At 39.7% G+C, this 17897-nt stretch overlaps 1 protein-coding gene across 3 annotated transcripts in view; it reads left to right on the forward strand.

Annotated features, from left to right (window-relative positions):
• LOC126297774 (KICSTOR complex protein SZT2-like) overlaps nt 1-17897 on the forward strand; it is a 710838-nt gene that overhangs the window by 571148 nt on the left and 121793 nt on the right. For all 3 annotated transcript variants that reach the window (XM_049988949.1, XM_049988951.1, XM_049988950.1), the window contains exons 46-47: nt 8435-8541; nt 16150-16332. In XM_049988949.1, the coding sequence (XP_049844906.1) occupies nt 8435-8541; nt 16150-16332 (290 nt within the window). The remainder of the gene's footprint in view (nt 1-8434; nt 8542-16149; nt 16333-17897) is intronic.

A 17897-nucleotide genomic window follows, 5' to 3' on the forward strand; every position in this document is an offset into this window, starting at 1 on the left:
AGCTGCTGTACTAAAAGTTGCAATCCTGTGATTTTTTCCACATGATGGGTTACTTGTTGGTCTAGTACCCTGCATTCTATTAATCCTACATTTAATTGTGTTAGTGTTTCTCGGCACCTTTGTACCGCTGCCCTACCATACCTCTCTGCATTCTGAAACCTTTCTGTTATTATATCTAGATTTACGTATGTGACTATTCTCTATGTGGTACTGTATATTTCTACCTGTCCTCTATTATCGTAATATAGTCCTGATGAACTCGGAAATGGCGTCACTTGGTACTCATTTGTTGCATGCTCTGATGCAGTGATGTAGTATGCTGTTATCACTATGACGAATTTCACGACCTGCCACTTGAGTGCCATACCTGAAATTTAAAAGAATTGTTTCAGCCTGTTGGCATGTACTTTTGTTTCCTTATTTCTTTTAACTTTTATTACTACGTTAGGACCTTCCACTTTTACTACTTCAAATGGACCTCTCCATTGTGAATCTAATTTCCGAGATCTACCCTGTCTCACCGACTCATCGTGCAGTAATACTTTATCTCCTACCTTGAAGTTTTTTGGATTTTGTTTCATGTCATACTGTTCCTTACTGATTTTCTTACTTCTTATAATCGAGTCTCTGGCCACTCTGTGGGCTTCCTGCATTCTCGCTCTTAGTTTATTTACATACATTTCATAATTGTAACTTACCTGCTGTGTTTCTTGCTGCAGTACTCCTGGTATGTTAACCTTTCTTCCGTATAGTAATTCAAATGGTGTGTATCCTGTGCTGCTGTGTGGTGTAGTGTTGAACACAAAAATTGCATACGGTACCCATTTGTCCCAAGAACTTTGATCTCCTGTTCAAAGTATCTGAGATACTCTACAATAGTTCTATGACTTCTTTCTAGTGCACCATTTGATTCAGGGTGGTACGCTGTAGTATTTATACGCTTTACCTTCAACAATTTACATACACTTTTAAATACATCACTCAGAAAGTTAGACCCTTGATCTGTTAATAATACTGATGGAATTCCATACCTTAATACTACGTTTTCCACAAATGCCTCAGCTACTGTTTCGGCATCTTGTTTGTCAATTGGGATTGCTAAGGTAAATTTACTCAGATCGTCTTGGAATGTTAACATGTACCTTTTTCCTGTATTAGATACATCTAGTGGACCCACTATATCCATCGCACACTTTCCGAATACTGTTTCTGCTGTGTCTGTAATTTCTAAGGGCATCCTAGTTTTCATTTGCGTGTTTTTATTCTTTTGACACGATGGGCATTTCCTAATGTAATTTTCAATGTCACGCTTCATTCCGCGCCACTGCTTGTATGCTTTAATTCTTTCGAGTGTCCTGTGCATTCCTTGGTGACCTCCCAAGGGATTGTCATGCATTTCCTTTAGTATATTTTCTTTTTCTTCGGGACTAATTTCCTCACCACTATCCGTTTCCTGTTCTATTTCACTCGACACTTGTGCTCGCCGCACGTTTACGGAACTTTCTTCCCCATTTGCTTTTGCTGCTGAGATCTCTGTCTCCACCTTCTGCTTCGCATCTATCTCTTCCTTCCCTTCATGCCTTATTCTACTCAGCGCATCCGCATTACTATTTAACTTTCCTGGCTTGTATATTACTTCATAATCATACTCCTCGAGTTTCAGTCTCCACTTCAGGAGTCTCGAACTCGGATCTTTGACACTAAATATCCACGTTAGTGGCTTATGGTCTGTCACTACAGTGAACTTTCTGCCATATACATATGGTCTGAACTGTTTTACTGCGTAAACTATAGCCAACAACTCTTTTTCCGTTTTGCTATAATTTAGTTCGGCTTTGTTCAATGCTCTGGATGCATATGCGATGGGCAAGTCTTCGCCAATCTTCTTACCTTGCGATAACACTGCACCCAAGGCTGCGTTACTCGCATCCGTTGTAATGATGAACGGTTTCGTAAAGTCAGGGTACTGAAGTAACGGAGGGTTTATTAATTTCTCTTTTAGTTCTTTGAACGCATTGTTCTGACGTTCGCCCCATCGGTACTCCACTCCCTTTTTTAAGAGCTCATGGAGAGGTTTCGCAATCTTGCTGAAGTTAGCAATGAAACGGCGGTAGTAACCTATCAATCCGAGAAACCCTTTTAGTTCCTTAGTTGTCTTTGGCTGTGGGAAGAACTTCACCTTCTCCACCTTCGCCATATCTGGTGATATTCCTTTGTCAGTGATGCAATGACCTAGGAAGATTACTTCCTTCCTCAGGAATTCACACTTGTCTGGTTGCAGCTTCAAATTGTGCTCTCGCAACCTGTCAAATATTTCCCGGAGCTTTTCGTTATGCTCCTGCAGGTTTTTCCCATAGCATACTATGTCGTCTAGATATACAAAGCATTTCACTCCTTGTAAACCTGCCAAGATTGTATTCATCAGTCTCTGAAAACATCCTGGGGCTCCCTTCAGTCCCATCGGCATTCATTTGTATTTGTAATGCTGATAGTTTGAGCTCAATGCCGTTTTCTCTCTGTCCTTCTCGTCCGTCAATATTTGATGGTACCCGCTTGCGAGGTCAAGCGTCGAGAAGTACTTAGCTTGCCCTAACTGATCCAGTATCTCGGAGATATTCGGTAGTGGAAATGCATCGCCTACAGTGATATCATTTAATCGTCTGTAGTCCACTACGATTCTCCATTTCTGTTTGCCACTAGCGTCTAGCTTCTTTGGAACTAACAGTAACGGTGTGTTCCAAGGGCTCTTACTCTCGACAATTATGTCATCTCTTAGCATCTGCTCTATTTGCTCCCTTAGCACTTCCTTTTGCGCTTCCGGGATCCTGTACGGTCTAGCGTTTACTACCTTTCCCGCGTGTTCCGGTGCAATCGGTATTCTGTGCTTCACTGCGGAAGTATAGGACAGGTTGTCCCCTGGTAGATGAAATACATCTCCATATTCCGCGCAAACCTCTGCTAGAGCGCTTTTCTCTTCAGCGTTCAAATGATCCATTCTTAATTGCCTTCGCAACACACTAGTACGACTTTCTGTCTTTCCTATGACATTAGTACAACATTTTACTTCGCGTATTTTCCCTACTTTTTCTAATTCTTCCGTCATTAACCTGACGTTTCCTAACTGCACTCTGTCTTCTGACAAGTTTAATGCACTTACTATGCATTTCCCATTTCGCACTTTTACTAACGCTTCAGGTACATGTACCCCTTGTGCAATCTCCTGCCTAGGAATAATCATTTCCTTTTCGATTCCCCTTTTTACATTTCCTTCCACCTTTAATAACATTATTTTTTTCCTCTCGGGGCCCTATTTCCCCGCCTACTTCTGAATCTTGTTCGTTCTCATGTCCCTTTGGCTCTTCCTCTACTACTAAGGGTATATCTCGCCCTTTTAGTCTCACTATTTTACCTGCATAGTCTAACTTAACTCTATGCTCTGTCAAGAAATTTCTGCCTATCAGTCCGTCGTACGGAATATCTAATACTCTCCCGTACACGTGAAATTTTTGCCCTACTTGCTCAGAACCGTCCACACTTAAGTGTACCTGTACCGTACCTATTGTGCTGACGGCCTCACTGGTTACACCTTTTAGCCGAAGCCTTTCCGCTTCATTAATTGCAAGTGTACTATTTATCGGAATACTCGTTCTCTTGAGCAGCCACAACTGTGCTCCAGTGTCTATTAGCAACTTCAAATATCTTTTTAATTCTATGCAGTATAAAACCAAAACGTCATTTTCTGTTGCACAGTCGATTACCCTAACTGAGGGTTTACCTATCGCAACAAGGCCCGACTGTGCGGCCTTGCCGCCTCTTAGTTTCCCTGCACCACTTTACCGGTTTTGCTTGATACTGGCACCCTGCCTTTTCTCCATGCGTGCCAGGGCCCTGCGTGACAATCTTTCGCGTAATGTCCCGGCCGCTTACACTTGAAACAAGCAACGTCTTTTACCCTCGTACACGGAAATCCACAGTTCCCTGGTAGATTACATTGTGGGCACCTCCACTCTCGTAATCCTCCATCAGCTTCCCTATGATTTCCTCTAAAGTCTCTTGTATCTATCGGCTGAATTTTTCTTAATCTTACCCGGCATTCCGCGTCTGTATGTCCTGGCTTGTCGCACCCGTAACAAAAATTCGTAAACTCTTTGCCCGTCATTATCCGTACTCTTCCCTCTGGCCTATTCTTTCTACACTTGCTTGCCATGTGCGCTCTCAATCCACAATTGAAACATTTCAAATCTCTAATATCTCTGGTATTCTTCACCGTTTCCTTTCCCCGGTTGAAAGTTACTCTTGGGGCTAGTCCCCGCTCTTTCATTGACAGTATTGCACTTTCTTCTTGCAATGCTAGTTCCATGGCCGCTGCTAGCATGATTTCATCGCCTCTACTTCTTACTATCGTCTGTATTCTATCATTGCTTAACCCTTGTATAAAGCATGCTCTTCCTAGTGAATCAACCAGTTCTATTGCGCCCTTTAAGTTCTCCCTAGCCGTAACTCTGCTTACTGCTTCCCTGAAATCCCTTTGCATTTCATCTATTCGGCTTGCCCATGTCGCAATTGGCTCTCCTTGGCACCCCATACCATCACGCCAGGTGATACGCCAGTAGGGCGATGATGAATACTCGCTTCCAATGTGCGTTCACCGCGATGTCGCCAAACACAGATGCTGTAAACAGAACCTGGATTCATCCGATAAGATGACGTTTTGCCATTCATGCACCCAGGTTCATTGTTGAATACACCATCGCAGGTGCTCCTGTCTGTGATGCAGTGTCAAGGGTAACCACAGCCACGGTCTCTGAGCTGGTAGTCCATGTTGCTGCAAACATCGTCGAACTGTTCGTGCAGATGGTTGTTGTCTTGCAAACGTCCCCATCTGTTGACTCGTGGGTCGATATGTGGCTGCACGATCCGTTACAGCCATGCAGATAAGATGCCTGTCATCTCGACTGCTAGTGATACAAGGCCGTTGGGATCCAGCACAGCATTCCGTATTACCCTCCTGAACCCACCGATTCCATATTCTGCTAACAATCATTGGATCTCGACCACCGCGAGCGACAATGTCGTGATACGATAAACCGCAAATGCAATAGGCTACAATCCGACCTTTATCAAAGTCGCATTTCTCTTCATTACACGAGGCATCACTATAACGTTTCACCAGGGAACGCCGGTCAACTGCCGTTTGTGTATGAGAAATTGGTTATAAACTTTCCTCATGTCAGCACGTTGTAGGTGTCACAACCGTCGCCAACCTTGTGTGAATGCTCTGAAAAGCTAATCATTTGCATATCGCAGCATCTTCTCCGTGTCACGTCTGTAGCACGTCATCTTCGTGGTGTAGCAATTTTAATGGCCAGTAGTGTAAATTCCTTCCAGTATGATTGGTCTTCTTATTCCTAAAATTTTTAATAAGAAAAATTAACCTCATACAATGAGGGCTGAACAGCTGCTGATGTAGATGTATCGGAGACATGGATGCCATCATTGAACAATTTTCAGGTTTGAGGTTGATTATTAACTATAAGCAGAACTCACTATCCTACACACCAATTGTGAGATATCCTCTTCTGGAGCTGGTTCCCCTTGCATTTGACAGTTCAGAAAAGTTCCCCTATTCATGGCAATATTAGAAATCAAAGTACGCCCATACCCTGGGAAACAAGCATAGGGGAACAAATGCAGGAATCCTGCGTCGCTGTGTTAGTCAATGTTCTAGAGGAAATGGTTTGCCGTTGTCTTCCTCTGACATGGTATGAAGTGTCAAGTGCGTGTCTCTGTCTTGTGGATGACCGTGGTGAGTGCTTGTGCAGCACAGTGTTGAGTTTCTGTTATGGATGAAGGGAAGAGAGAGGGTGAAACCTACTCCTCTCGAATTGCACCAAGCGGGCTGCCAGACTTAATGTCCATGTCTGACAGTTTGATCTTTGTTAACAATGTCACAAACCTTCACTTCGTGAGACACTGCAGAGAGATTTGGAATTTAATCCAGGACATTTTTGCGTATACTGGTGCTCAGAAACTTTAGGCTCAGAAACTTTAGGCTCTCTTCCTCTAACTGGCCAAATAATCACAATGAAAATTTTTCACCTCCAGGATTTGAACTAGTGTATCTCCAAGTCGAGCACCACTGTACAGGTGTGTGTTAATGACCTTGGCTACAGAGGTGAGTCCTTGGCAGTATTCCAAACCTGTATTCTCTCCCAGAATTTCTGTGATGCTCATTGTAGCCCCTACTATAACCTTACCTAAAAAGATCCCCACATGCAGCTACATCCACTCCTTTCACAAGAACTTGCAATTGTTCCTATTCCACTAACCATTACTTCACTATTCATGTCATAGCCTATCACAGACACTCTTCAGTATCCACTTCTTCCCAAGAGTCTCCTAATCACATTTATGTGTGTGGCACACCTGTCCCCCAACTTTTGAAACACATAAAAACATTATATTTTTAATCTTTTTTGTGCTTACATTTTAACTTGTCATTTCACCTATAAAATCAAAATAATTGAAAGAGACATCCACATTATGTTTGTGCAGACTTGTATTTAAAATGGTTAGTGTTAAATGAACCACACACATTTGCAGTATATTAAATTGCTCAAAAAAAAGTTTTGTGCCACTTTTATGCTTTATATAGTTTGCGTTTTGTGATCAGAAATATCTCTCTCAGTACTCATTTTGACCACAAAATTTGGTATATACAGAAACCAGTGTAATGGATTTAAAGTAAACGTGCATTCTCACTGCAGGTCAGTGGAATGCACTGCATTTCCTATCATGAATGGGACAATGTTTAACTGTCAACACCACAGTGATGTCATCTGAACACTATTGTGAGATACAAAACACTGAATTTCCACCTTGTAGGGGTTAGCTGTGGTCAACAACAGGTGATGACCACTACCTACAAATTATAGCCCATACTTATCCTAAGAGAATGCAACAGAACTGTGTGCTGCGTTTTTTGAAGGCAACTGGGAGGGCTGCAACTTCCCAGACAGTAGTACACCATCAGCTCCATTTCATCAAGTTGGCCTCTAGGCACACATTGTGAACAACAGTACAAACCCCCCAGCACCTTCTTGTGTGAAGGTGGTGGACAAGGGAATACCTGGAATAAAGCCGGGATCAGTGGTGTCAGGTTTAGAAGAATATGAAGGTGTCCAGGTACCAGTTTTGCCTTAAGCGTACAATGCAGTGGGTAATTCAGAGGCTGCACTGTATTGGTCTAGAATACTCCAACCTACCATCCAAACCCACAGTCAATATGTTGGCAATTAGCTTGTCTTTCAAGATGATAATGTACGAATACACTACACCCACCTGGGACCAGTTTGTACTTACATTGTGTATTCTGTTGATCTCAGTATGGACAGACTTAGCAATAATGTCTCAGCCACCTTGCGGACAGCATTCCAAGGTGGATCCAAGCATGTTACAATACATGGGATGTAACAACATGGTATCAAATGTTACCCAGCAGCAGATTTTGATTTCAAATATGTGTACATTTGACAGATTGCTCTTGCTTCAGTATATATTTTGTTTTTATTTCACAGTAAAATTATGTTTTAGGTTCATAAGGCTTGTTATTTCATTTCTTAGCCCCCTTGAACATAAATCCACACACTTTGGTAGCCATGCAGCTTATGCAAAACATTTTTGAGCTAGTCATTAAAGATCTCTATCTTCTTCACATGAGAAAAAAGTGACACTAAGCATGTGGTGGATAAAAAAATTGGACTCAAAGAATTCATGATTAGCTCAGTCAGTTTAATGAATGTTGTGTCATATTGGGAAAGAATAAGAGACAAAGAGAAAGTAGGAAAATAATATAGGGAAGGTTCTTAAAGAAAGTTAGGTGACGGGACGTGGGAATGCAGTATGAAGAGGGCCCACAAAATTGACTAAGTAGTGAATGGATTACACCTATGTGACAGTTTCAGTCTTCATTGCAGTTGAAGAGAATGCTAGTCAGAGAGGGGGAAGGGTAGTCGATGGTATGATCTAGAGATAACTGGAATACAGCTACTGTGCACTCTTAAAGAGAGTGAATAGTAATTGTATTCTAGGTTCTCTCACAGGGAGAGGAGGAGACATGAACTGTCCCATCCCACTATGTCCCACTCATAGAATTCTCCAGGGAGAAGAGTGGTGTGGGTGAAGTAACCACATTGCTCACACTGTACTCCTACCATAACTGTGCTTTGTACTATACTTGTTTTTTGTGCTTCTTAGTGAAACAGAAGTGATGCACAGAGTAATGTGTGATCAAATATTCTGTGTGAGGAACATTCAAACTGGTTTTGGCTTGTACAATTACATGTTCAGTAATGGTAGTGCTGCAAATGATGTATGAGTAAATTTATTAAGACTTTTAAGTAATTTGACTGAAACTACCGTTTTTCTTTTGCAGCCCAGAAAGGATTTCAAAAGTTTCCACCCCTTCTTGAGTTAGTGGGAGAGAACACATGTTTTGTGCCACGTCAGAGGTTTCTTTTTGCTGTTTTAAATGAGTTGCAGGTAATGTTAATGCATAAAATTTATAAATTTAGCTGCACCAGTTTTTTCCTACACTATAATAGTGGACTACTAAATTCATTTCATCATCCTCATATTCATTCATAGGTTTCATGTTGATGTGCAGAAAATATACATCTATAGTAATTATTAGAGAAGTAAATTTAGTTTCAATTTTTGAATCATGAGGTCCATTTGTGGGTATGTGTATTTTTTATTATTATTTTTAATATTATTATTTTTAAAGACATATGTACTTTTTGGTCTTTACATTTCCAGTTTCCTTCATTATTATTATTTTCAAAGACACTTGTGCCTTTTGGTTTTTACATCGCCAGTTTCCTTGTCATTTTTATTTAACATACTCTCCACTTTTTAATGTATTTCCTATGATATAATTAAAAACTCTCATTTCTTATATCACTCCACAACATAAAACACTTTGGTGTGTAAAATAGAAAGAAAGTTCAAATGTGATGAAAGCAGAACATCAGTAAAATCAGAATTCTTACTTGTGAAGAACTGCATTCAAACTTGGGGCTTGCTGCCCTGAATCAGGTCTTTTGATGTCTGCTTAAATCATAACACAGAAGTATGTGATGATTCCCTTGAAAGGAACATGGGCAGTTGCTTCTCTCTTGTTTGAAATGAGAATGACAATTGAGAGGACAAGCCAGTCACCATCTTAATGACGATGTGACAAGTGATTACTTTCTGGAATAAGAACAGATAAATATTGTAGCCATAGAGGCTAGTGTACATGTACACTTCTGACGCTTCAATGTAACCAGTGCACATGATGTTCTATGCTGAGGAGGACTGACAAGAAAGATACATGAAGGAAAAAGAATCACAGAAGCTTGTATGGAATTGGGTGGAGGTGGAGAAGCAGGTAAAGGAATAGAGATACAAAGCTAGCTGCCAGAGTTACGTTAAGACAGGGGTCATATTTCATGCAAGGAGGGTGAGGAAATTTTAACCAACCAAAAACTGAAAAAAAGTGAGAGTGAGGGATGAGAGAGAGAGAGGGGGGGGGGGCATCTAAGGAATACATTTAAAAAGAAAACAGGCAAACCAGAATAGACTGGAAGAGAACAGGACAAGAGAGTTCAGTGGGTATAGGGATAGGAGGCTAAATATTATCTAACTGTTGTTCAGGACAAATTAATTATAACACAATGAAGGTTGTAGTGGAGATTTAGATGGTATAGATGTTCTCACAAGCTACTCCATTGTGGATGGCGTGAGGGATGCCACTCAAACCTAGGAATCAAACCATCATACTGAACAGAAAGCAATATTCCTTCAGACCAGAGAAAATGTGGTAAGGATGAAATTTTAACTATTCACAGGCGTAACAACTACCCACAAAAGCTGTTGAGTCCCAAGTTGTACTGTTTCTTTTGAAGATGAAATCCAGCAGTACTTCTTGTCAGCTGTTGTTGCATAGAATGTTCCTACTGCCATTTTATTTAAATTGATAACATTTCTCTGCTTGCGCACCAACTCAGTAAACACACGGTTGTGTGCAAATGTCCCAGGTGTTCTCAGTAATCAACAACCCTATCATTGTACCTCGGCACTCAGTACCAGTGAACTGTAAGCATGTACAAAGCTGTCTGGTGGACATCATAACTCCATGTGACATTTATCAAGTGAGGCTGCCGTGTGGCAATGCACTGGATTCACATGCGGGAGATCAATGGTTCAAATCACCATCTGGCCATCCAGATTTTGCTTTTCTGTGGTTGTCCTAAACTGCTTAAGGCAAATGCTTGGATGGTTCCTATGAAATGGTTGTGACTGATGTCATTGCCCATCCTTCCCAAGCATCAGCTTTTGTTCTGAATGTGATGATTTCCTCATCAATGGAAAGTTAAACACCTACTTTCCTTTCCTCCATGCAAAATGTTTGTCTTTTTGGGTGTTAACTAGCAACCAGGATGGCCTCGCCACATGCGTACTAAAAGAAATTTGATAAATTTTGGGTATACGATAAATTGCACAAACCTAAGGGCTGTCAATTTGGCTAAATATCCAGGAATTACAATTATGAGCAACTAAAATGGGAAAGACCACATGGATAATATTGTGGGGAAGGTGAAACAAAGACTGTGCTTTGTTGGCAGGACACCTAGAAGATGTGACAAACCCACTAAAGAGACAGCCTACATTACACTTGTCCATCCTCTGCTGGAATACTGCTGCGCAGTATGGGATCCTTACCAGGTAGGATTGATGGAGGACATCGAAAAAGTGCAAAGCAGGGCAGCTCATTTCCTGTTATCATGCAATAGGGGTGAGAGTGTCACTGATATGATATGCGAGTTGGGGTGGCAGTCACTGAAACAGGTGGTGGTGGTGGTTAGTGTTTAACATCCCGTCGACAACGAGGTCATTAGAGACGGAGCGCTAGCTCGAGTTAGGGAAGGATTGGGAAAGAAATCGGCCGTGCCCTTTCAAAGGAACCATCCCGGCATTTGCCTGAAACGATTTAGGGAAATCACGGGAAACCTAAATCAGGATGGCCGGAGACGGGATTGAACCATCGTCCTCCTCACTGAAACAAAGGCAGTGTTCTTTGCAGCAACATCTGTTTACGAAATTTCAATCACCGACTTTCTCTTCTGAATGCGTATATATTTTGTTGACACCGACCTACATATGGAGAAATGATCATCATAATAAAATAAAAGAAATCAGAGCTCAAACAGAAAGATTTAGGTGTTCCTTTTCCCATGCGCGATTCGAGAGTGGAATGGTAGAGAAGCAGTATGAAAATGGTTCGATGAACCCTCTGCCAGGCACTTAAGTGTGAATTGCAGAGTAACCATGTAGATGTAGATGAAGTGGTGCAAGCAAAGGTGAGGCTGTGGCCCTGTCAATAAAGTCAGTCATTCTAAAGGGAGGGTGTCAACGAATTGGTTTCTCGTTGGAAGAAATGTGTTCATCGCCAGGGGTGACTATGCTGAGAAATATGTACGTAGTCATGAAGAATAAAGATGTAGAATGTTGATAATATCTGTTTTATTTTAAAAAGCTTTAAGAGTTGTCACATAAAAAATTCAGAGACATTACTTTTTAGCACACCCTTGTAATTTTTTAAAAGTGTTTTGGCACTGGTGGGACCTTTCTTTTCCTTGGTCTTAACATAATAAGTTATTGAGTGATCTCATAATGCAAACTGTGTTAGGTTTGCATTTAGTGTAATAATTATTTTTCTGAAGGTATCATTGGATGTCTTTTAGGTCTGGGAGCACTCAAATATCATCTATGGCTTGTGCATGTTTATGGGTTTTGTTCAGACCTCTGTGAGTCAAGATGTCACTAAGGCATTCAACTTCTTTTTGAAAGTGACACTTGTTTATATTACATTTTAATCAATTTTGCTGTACTGTGTGCCAAAGCCCCAGCAAAAATTTGTAGCATTAAAGTAGTTATTTGCTTTTGGATGTTTTATAATTAGCTGTTCTAAGTAACTTCGGAAAATGTTGGTGCACTATCAGTTCTGAGAAATTATATGTTGTATCTGTACAACTTGAAGGGCATGTTAATTACCATGAATTTGTATGACTGTCTAGTGGCAGCTACAAAGGTCTAGGACAAATACAGGCCATCACATAGTTTTGACACAAATTCTTCTGGCCATGGAATGGAACAGATATCAATGTCCAGTGCTTGTACAGCCGTTCTGAAACGTTGCAAATTTAGAAACAACCATTTGGTTTGTGAAACTTCCAGCAATGTTGCTTATTGACTATTCATGATATGTGTGAGGATATCTCGTTTCACTGAGCAGTTTAACTCACTTTTGGGATTCTATCACAATGCTATTGGGACTGGTTGGCTAGGAAGTAATGAGGTGTTTGCAGAAGATTTTAAATTAATATAAGCCCCATAATTGTTGATGCACCCTAAACCGAGAGGAAAGAGGTCAGAAAGTCCAGGGCTTAGTGATCCGAACTTATTTAATGCTACCGTCACAGTATGATGTTAGTGTCATGTATTATTTGAAACCCAAGAGTTGTGAAAATGTCTGCCCCAAATACTTTTTGTGCCTTTGGCAAAGGCATTGCGAAAACTATTAGTGAATGGATAACTTTTTTTATACAATACTGTTACTGTAGATTCACTGCAAAATACGATGAAATGTTTGCTATAGGATTTAAATCTTTCTGATGTAGGGTGAAATGATGGTGAACCAGCCTGGGCATAGGCCTTGTCATTTATGATAGCAAGTGGTGCATTGGGATTTCGAAGAAAATTTAATGATTGATTGTGAATTATTTATAGAAGAGAGAACTTTTGTGGTCATTCTGTAAAAGGAGTCAGCTGTGGGAGAAGGACATTTACACTGTATTCATGTTGTCAGGACTTAGCTAATAGGAATGACTAACTGCAATACCGGAGACTTCCACCACATGTACCTCTTTATAAAAACATCCACAGAGCGTGTTCTTATATAGGCAGCGAACATGAAAGTGATTTGAAAATCAGTTAGCACAACCTGGGTATGTAGCCTTCCTATTGTTACAGCGAGGATAGGCTGATGAACATTCCCATGACAACTGAGACACACTAGTGTGAGCTGCTTTTGTCCAGCCTGCTTGGCTTGTTGCTCAATGATGGCCTGCTGCTGCCTTTTGTTATTGTGTTTGCTGTTCCTGTTGTTACATTTGAAGTTGTAGCTGTTGCTGACACAGTTTCATGAATCCTGAATTCATATTAACTCAAATTTGAACTGATATTCTTACTTGTGCACTGAGTTTGAGTCCTAGTTGCCACTGCAACACCTCATCAGTGTAACAAAAGTGATTTATTTCACTGCTATTTAAGCAACATAAAAAATAAAACATAACTAAATAAAAACCAGTCTGAAACTTCCTGGCAGATTAAAACTGTGTGCCCGACCGAGACTCAAACTTGGGACCTTTGCCTTTCGCGGGCAAGTGCTCTACCATCTGAGCTACCGAAGCACGACTCACGCCCGGTCCTCACAGCTTTACTTCTGCCAGTATTTCGTCTCCAACCTTCCAAACTTTACAGAAGCTCTCCTGCGAACCTTGCAGAACTAGCACTCCTGAAAGAAAGGATATAGCGGAGACATGGCTTAGCCACAGCCTGAGGGATTTTTCCAGAATGAGATTTTCACTCTGCAGAGGAGTGTGCGCTAATATGAAACTTCCTGGGAGATTAAAACTGTGTGCCTGACCAAGACTCGAACTCGGGACCTTTGCCTTTCGCGGGCAAGTGCTCTACCATCTGAACTAGGAAGTCTTTTCTGAAAGTATTTGTATGGAGTGTAGCCATGTATGGAAGTGAAACGTTGATGATAAATAGTTTAGACAAGAAGAGAATAGAAGCTTTTGCAATGTGGTGCTACAGAAGGATGCTGAAGATTAGATGGGTAGATCACATAACTAATGAGGAGGTACTGAATAGAATTGGGGAGAAGGGAAATTTGTGGCACAACTTGACTGGAAGAAGGGATCGATCGGTAGGACATATTCTGAGACATCAAGAGATCACCAATTTAGTATTGAAGGGCAGCGCAGAGGGTAAAAATTGTGGAGGGAGACCAAGAGATGTATACACTAAACAGATTCAGAAGGATGTAGGTGTCAGTAGGTACTGGGAGATGAAGATGCTTGCACAGGATAAATTACCATGGAGAGCTGCATCCAACCAGTCTCTGGACTGAAGACCACAACAACAACAACAATGTATATGTAGAAAAACAAAACTAAAACACTACACCACAGTGTCACTATCAGAATGTTTATATGGATCTGAATGCCTAATGATGAACTATAAGATGGACATACTAGAGGTACTGGAGAGAAGGATTATTAGTAAAATAATGGGTGCAATAAAGACTGCAGATGGTTGGAAAATAAGAAGTAATGAGGAGATCTACAAAAATATAGAGAAAACATCTGAAGTAATGGCCAAACAAAGATTAAACTTTTTCAGACACCTCTACTGAATGGATGGAAATAGACTAACAAAACAAATACTCCTATATTTCTGGAAGAAGAAATCGACAATAGCATGGATTACAGAAGTAAGGAAAGATTTAGAAAGAAACAACATCAAAGAATCAGAAATAGCAAAAAGAAACAATTTTAAAATTAAAATAATAAATTTGTAAGGCTTTCAAAGCTGAAGAAATAAAAAGTCAGGAGCAAGCATGAGCAGAAGAAAGGAAGAGACTTTATGAGGACAAAATGAGGGAATACTGGAAACATAGGAAACAACAACAAAGGAAGAAGAGGAACTGAAGTTGTTAACATGATCCTAGTTGGTCAATACGATTGTTAAAAAAAGAAGTCTGTGCTTTGATGTTATAAATGTAACAGACAGCCAGCATAAAAATCCTCCAAAAAAATTCATAGTCCTGACAACCATCATATCCAATAAATAACCTCAAGAGTGTCTTAAATCACAGCCAGGTAGAATGGTGCTAGGTGTCACCAATAGTCATCAGCAAGAACAAGTATGGTCTGAAGTGGCCCGCCCAGTTAGCCGTGCGGTCTAACGCACTGCTTTCCGGATAGCAAGGCATGCAGGTCCCCGCCACGAATCTGCCCGACAGATTAGTGTCAACGTCCGGTGTGCCAGCCAGTCTGTGGATGGTTTTTCAGGTGGTTTTCCATCTGCCTCAGTGAATGCTGGCTGGTGCCCCTTATTCCGTCTCAGTTACACTATGTCCGTGATTGCTGCGCAAACACTTTCTCCATGAGCACATACGCCATAATTACCCTACCAAGTAAATATTGAGTTTACACTCATCTGGTGTGAGACATTCCTGGGGGGTCCACTGGGGTCTGAACTGCACAATAACCCTGGGTTCGGTGTGGGGCGGCGGTGGGGTGAGTGGACTGCTGTAGCCTATTGTGGGGTTGTGTGCCACTGTGGGTTACGGCAGGGTAAAAGCCTGTTTGTCATTTCTAGGTCCCCAGATACATACAATACAATGGTCTGAAGTGATTGTGCTGCACTAGATGTCAAGTATTGTTAGCCATATGACTAAATGGTTCTACCCATGTGATAGCATCCTTATGCTGCCTTGTGGCAGCTGATGAACTCTGTCGCAGCAATGAGCTCAAGCTATTGATGCCACAGTTGAAACACATAGATATAGCAAAGTGCTCAAATAAAAATGTAAAATGAACTTTTATCTGCATTCACAATAATGTGCTGGGTTGGCACATAAGTTCGTAGCATTTTTCTTTTCCATGTTGGTATTCCAGTTGCTATGGGTTTATTTATCGATTGTAATTTTTTATTTATAGTTCATTGTTGTTGCTTCAGTTTTGTAATTTGGAGATAATCAGTGGAGCTGTGGTTGCTAGAAAATGGAATGCCTATTGGAGAAATCGAAAGATTTCTGACATATTCTTTTGTATGAGCTCAATAGAGAGTGCCTACGGATTACATTTTCTAATTGACATTATGTTGCATGCTTCTCACAACTCATAACCACACTTGTATGGGTGCTGATGACCTTGCTTACATTGAAACATAGCTATATTAACTGTATGATTATTAACTTTTTTTGATCACTACCAAAAGCATAAATTTTATTTCAAAGAAGATATTTATTTTCAGATGATTGTGTACACATATAACTGGTCAAAAGATAGAGTGGAAAATTTGAATAAACAGGTTCATCTCTTGGGACAGTGGCTAAGTGCACGTTCAGGCCTGCTCACGTGTCTGACAGCACAAAAACTTGGACTGTTTCACAACCAGGAAGTTGCTCGAAAACGGCATACAGGTCTTCATCCTCAGGTACGACCTAACATATATTCAGGCTTGTTATTTTTCTATTTTTTTTATAATATTAGTTGACACCATACAACTGGAACCTACTACAGTAGGCAGTCTAAGTAACCACTATCTTATTTATGAACTGTGACAGTTAAACCTCCAAAATGCTTGTTGTAATAATAATAATAATAATAATAATAATAATAGGTGATCCATACTGTCACCAATAACCTGAGTGTTTTATGACAAACATGAACTTGCCTTTGGTCAGCTCACTAATCAGCCAACTATAAAAAATGGCAAGGGAAATTATGCAAGATTGTTCAAATGACATGGAATGAATACAAAAAATGGGAAGCCATAGGTTAATAGCAAATTTTGTATGAAAATTCCAAATAGTGTGAATAAAAGTTAAACTAAAAAATAACAAGCTTGCGGTGAATGTGCAAAGAACAAATTCATGACATTTCATTGACACAAACAATTTTTTTAAAAGAATGATGAGATATACACAATATTTTGATATAAAGTCAATATGAATCTCAGTACACTCACATTGAAAATTCAACATGTAAATACTGACAGAAGAACTGAACATCATAAAGAAAAAACTGGAACAGATTTTTAAAAATTATGTGACAATACAAATTATTTTGAAAATATAATTTTTGTTTTCAAATTTCATTAAGCTTTTTAAGGAATTTTCAGATATTCAGCCTCTATGAAAGGTTTCAGTTTCCAATATGACAAAAAAAACAATATATTAGAAGGTTATGTGAAAAATTAATTGTTTAGCCTCACCAGTCATAACACACAGTTCAGAATAGTATAATAATAATAATGATAATAATAAATAATAATGATAATAATGACATTAATAATAATAATAATAATAATAATATTTATGCAACAACAAATAATCAGATGCAGTCTGTAGAAATAAAACTGTTTTCAGGACATTGTACAGATTATTCTTATGAATATATCAGTTTACAATTTATAAACTGAAGTTCTGTGTTTAAAAAAAAATTACATTTTAATACAGTTTGCATTTTTTAACATATTAGAAACAGAGTACAGATTTTGTTATCATTAGATTAATTATGAATTACATACAGCTACGAGCCAGACATACTTACAAAGCATTTCTCATAAAGATAAGGAACTCATATAAGGAATAAATGTATTTTCAATTAAAATTCTGTTTAGAAAGGCTGTGAGATTTTCAGGTAGGGCATTCACTAGCTGGAGCCCAGCATGAAATTCATAGCTGTTCTGTGGCTATGTACATGGTTTCTTAATCTTTGTGTGGTATTATGCTGATGTAGGTCAGTTTGGATTTATTGTTTTCATAAGCAATATTACTTTTAATATGTATACAGCTTTAATGGTATGCTCACCTAACTTCGGGAACAGTATCCGACATGATTCTCTTGGTTTGACACCATAAATTATTCTTACAGTTTTTTTTTCTGCAGTGTTAGAAGTGTGTTTAGGTTTCAGTATTCTCATCCAAATAACTTTCTTAGTTACCTTAGAAAATGCATGTAAGATTGAGATTGGTCAGTAGTTTTCAGTTTTAGATC

The sequence above is a fragment of the Schistocerca gregaria genome, chromosome X (genome assembly GCF_023897955.1).
Source record: "Schistocerca gregaria isolate iqSchGreg1 chromosome X, iqSchGreg1.2, whole genome shotgun sequence".
Lineage (NCBI taxonomy): Eukaryota > Metazoa > Arthropoda > Insecta > Orthoptera > Acrididae > Schistocerca > Schistocerca gregaria.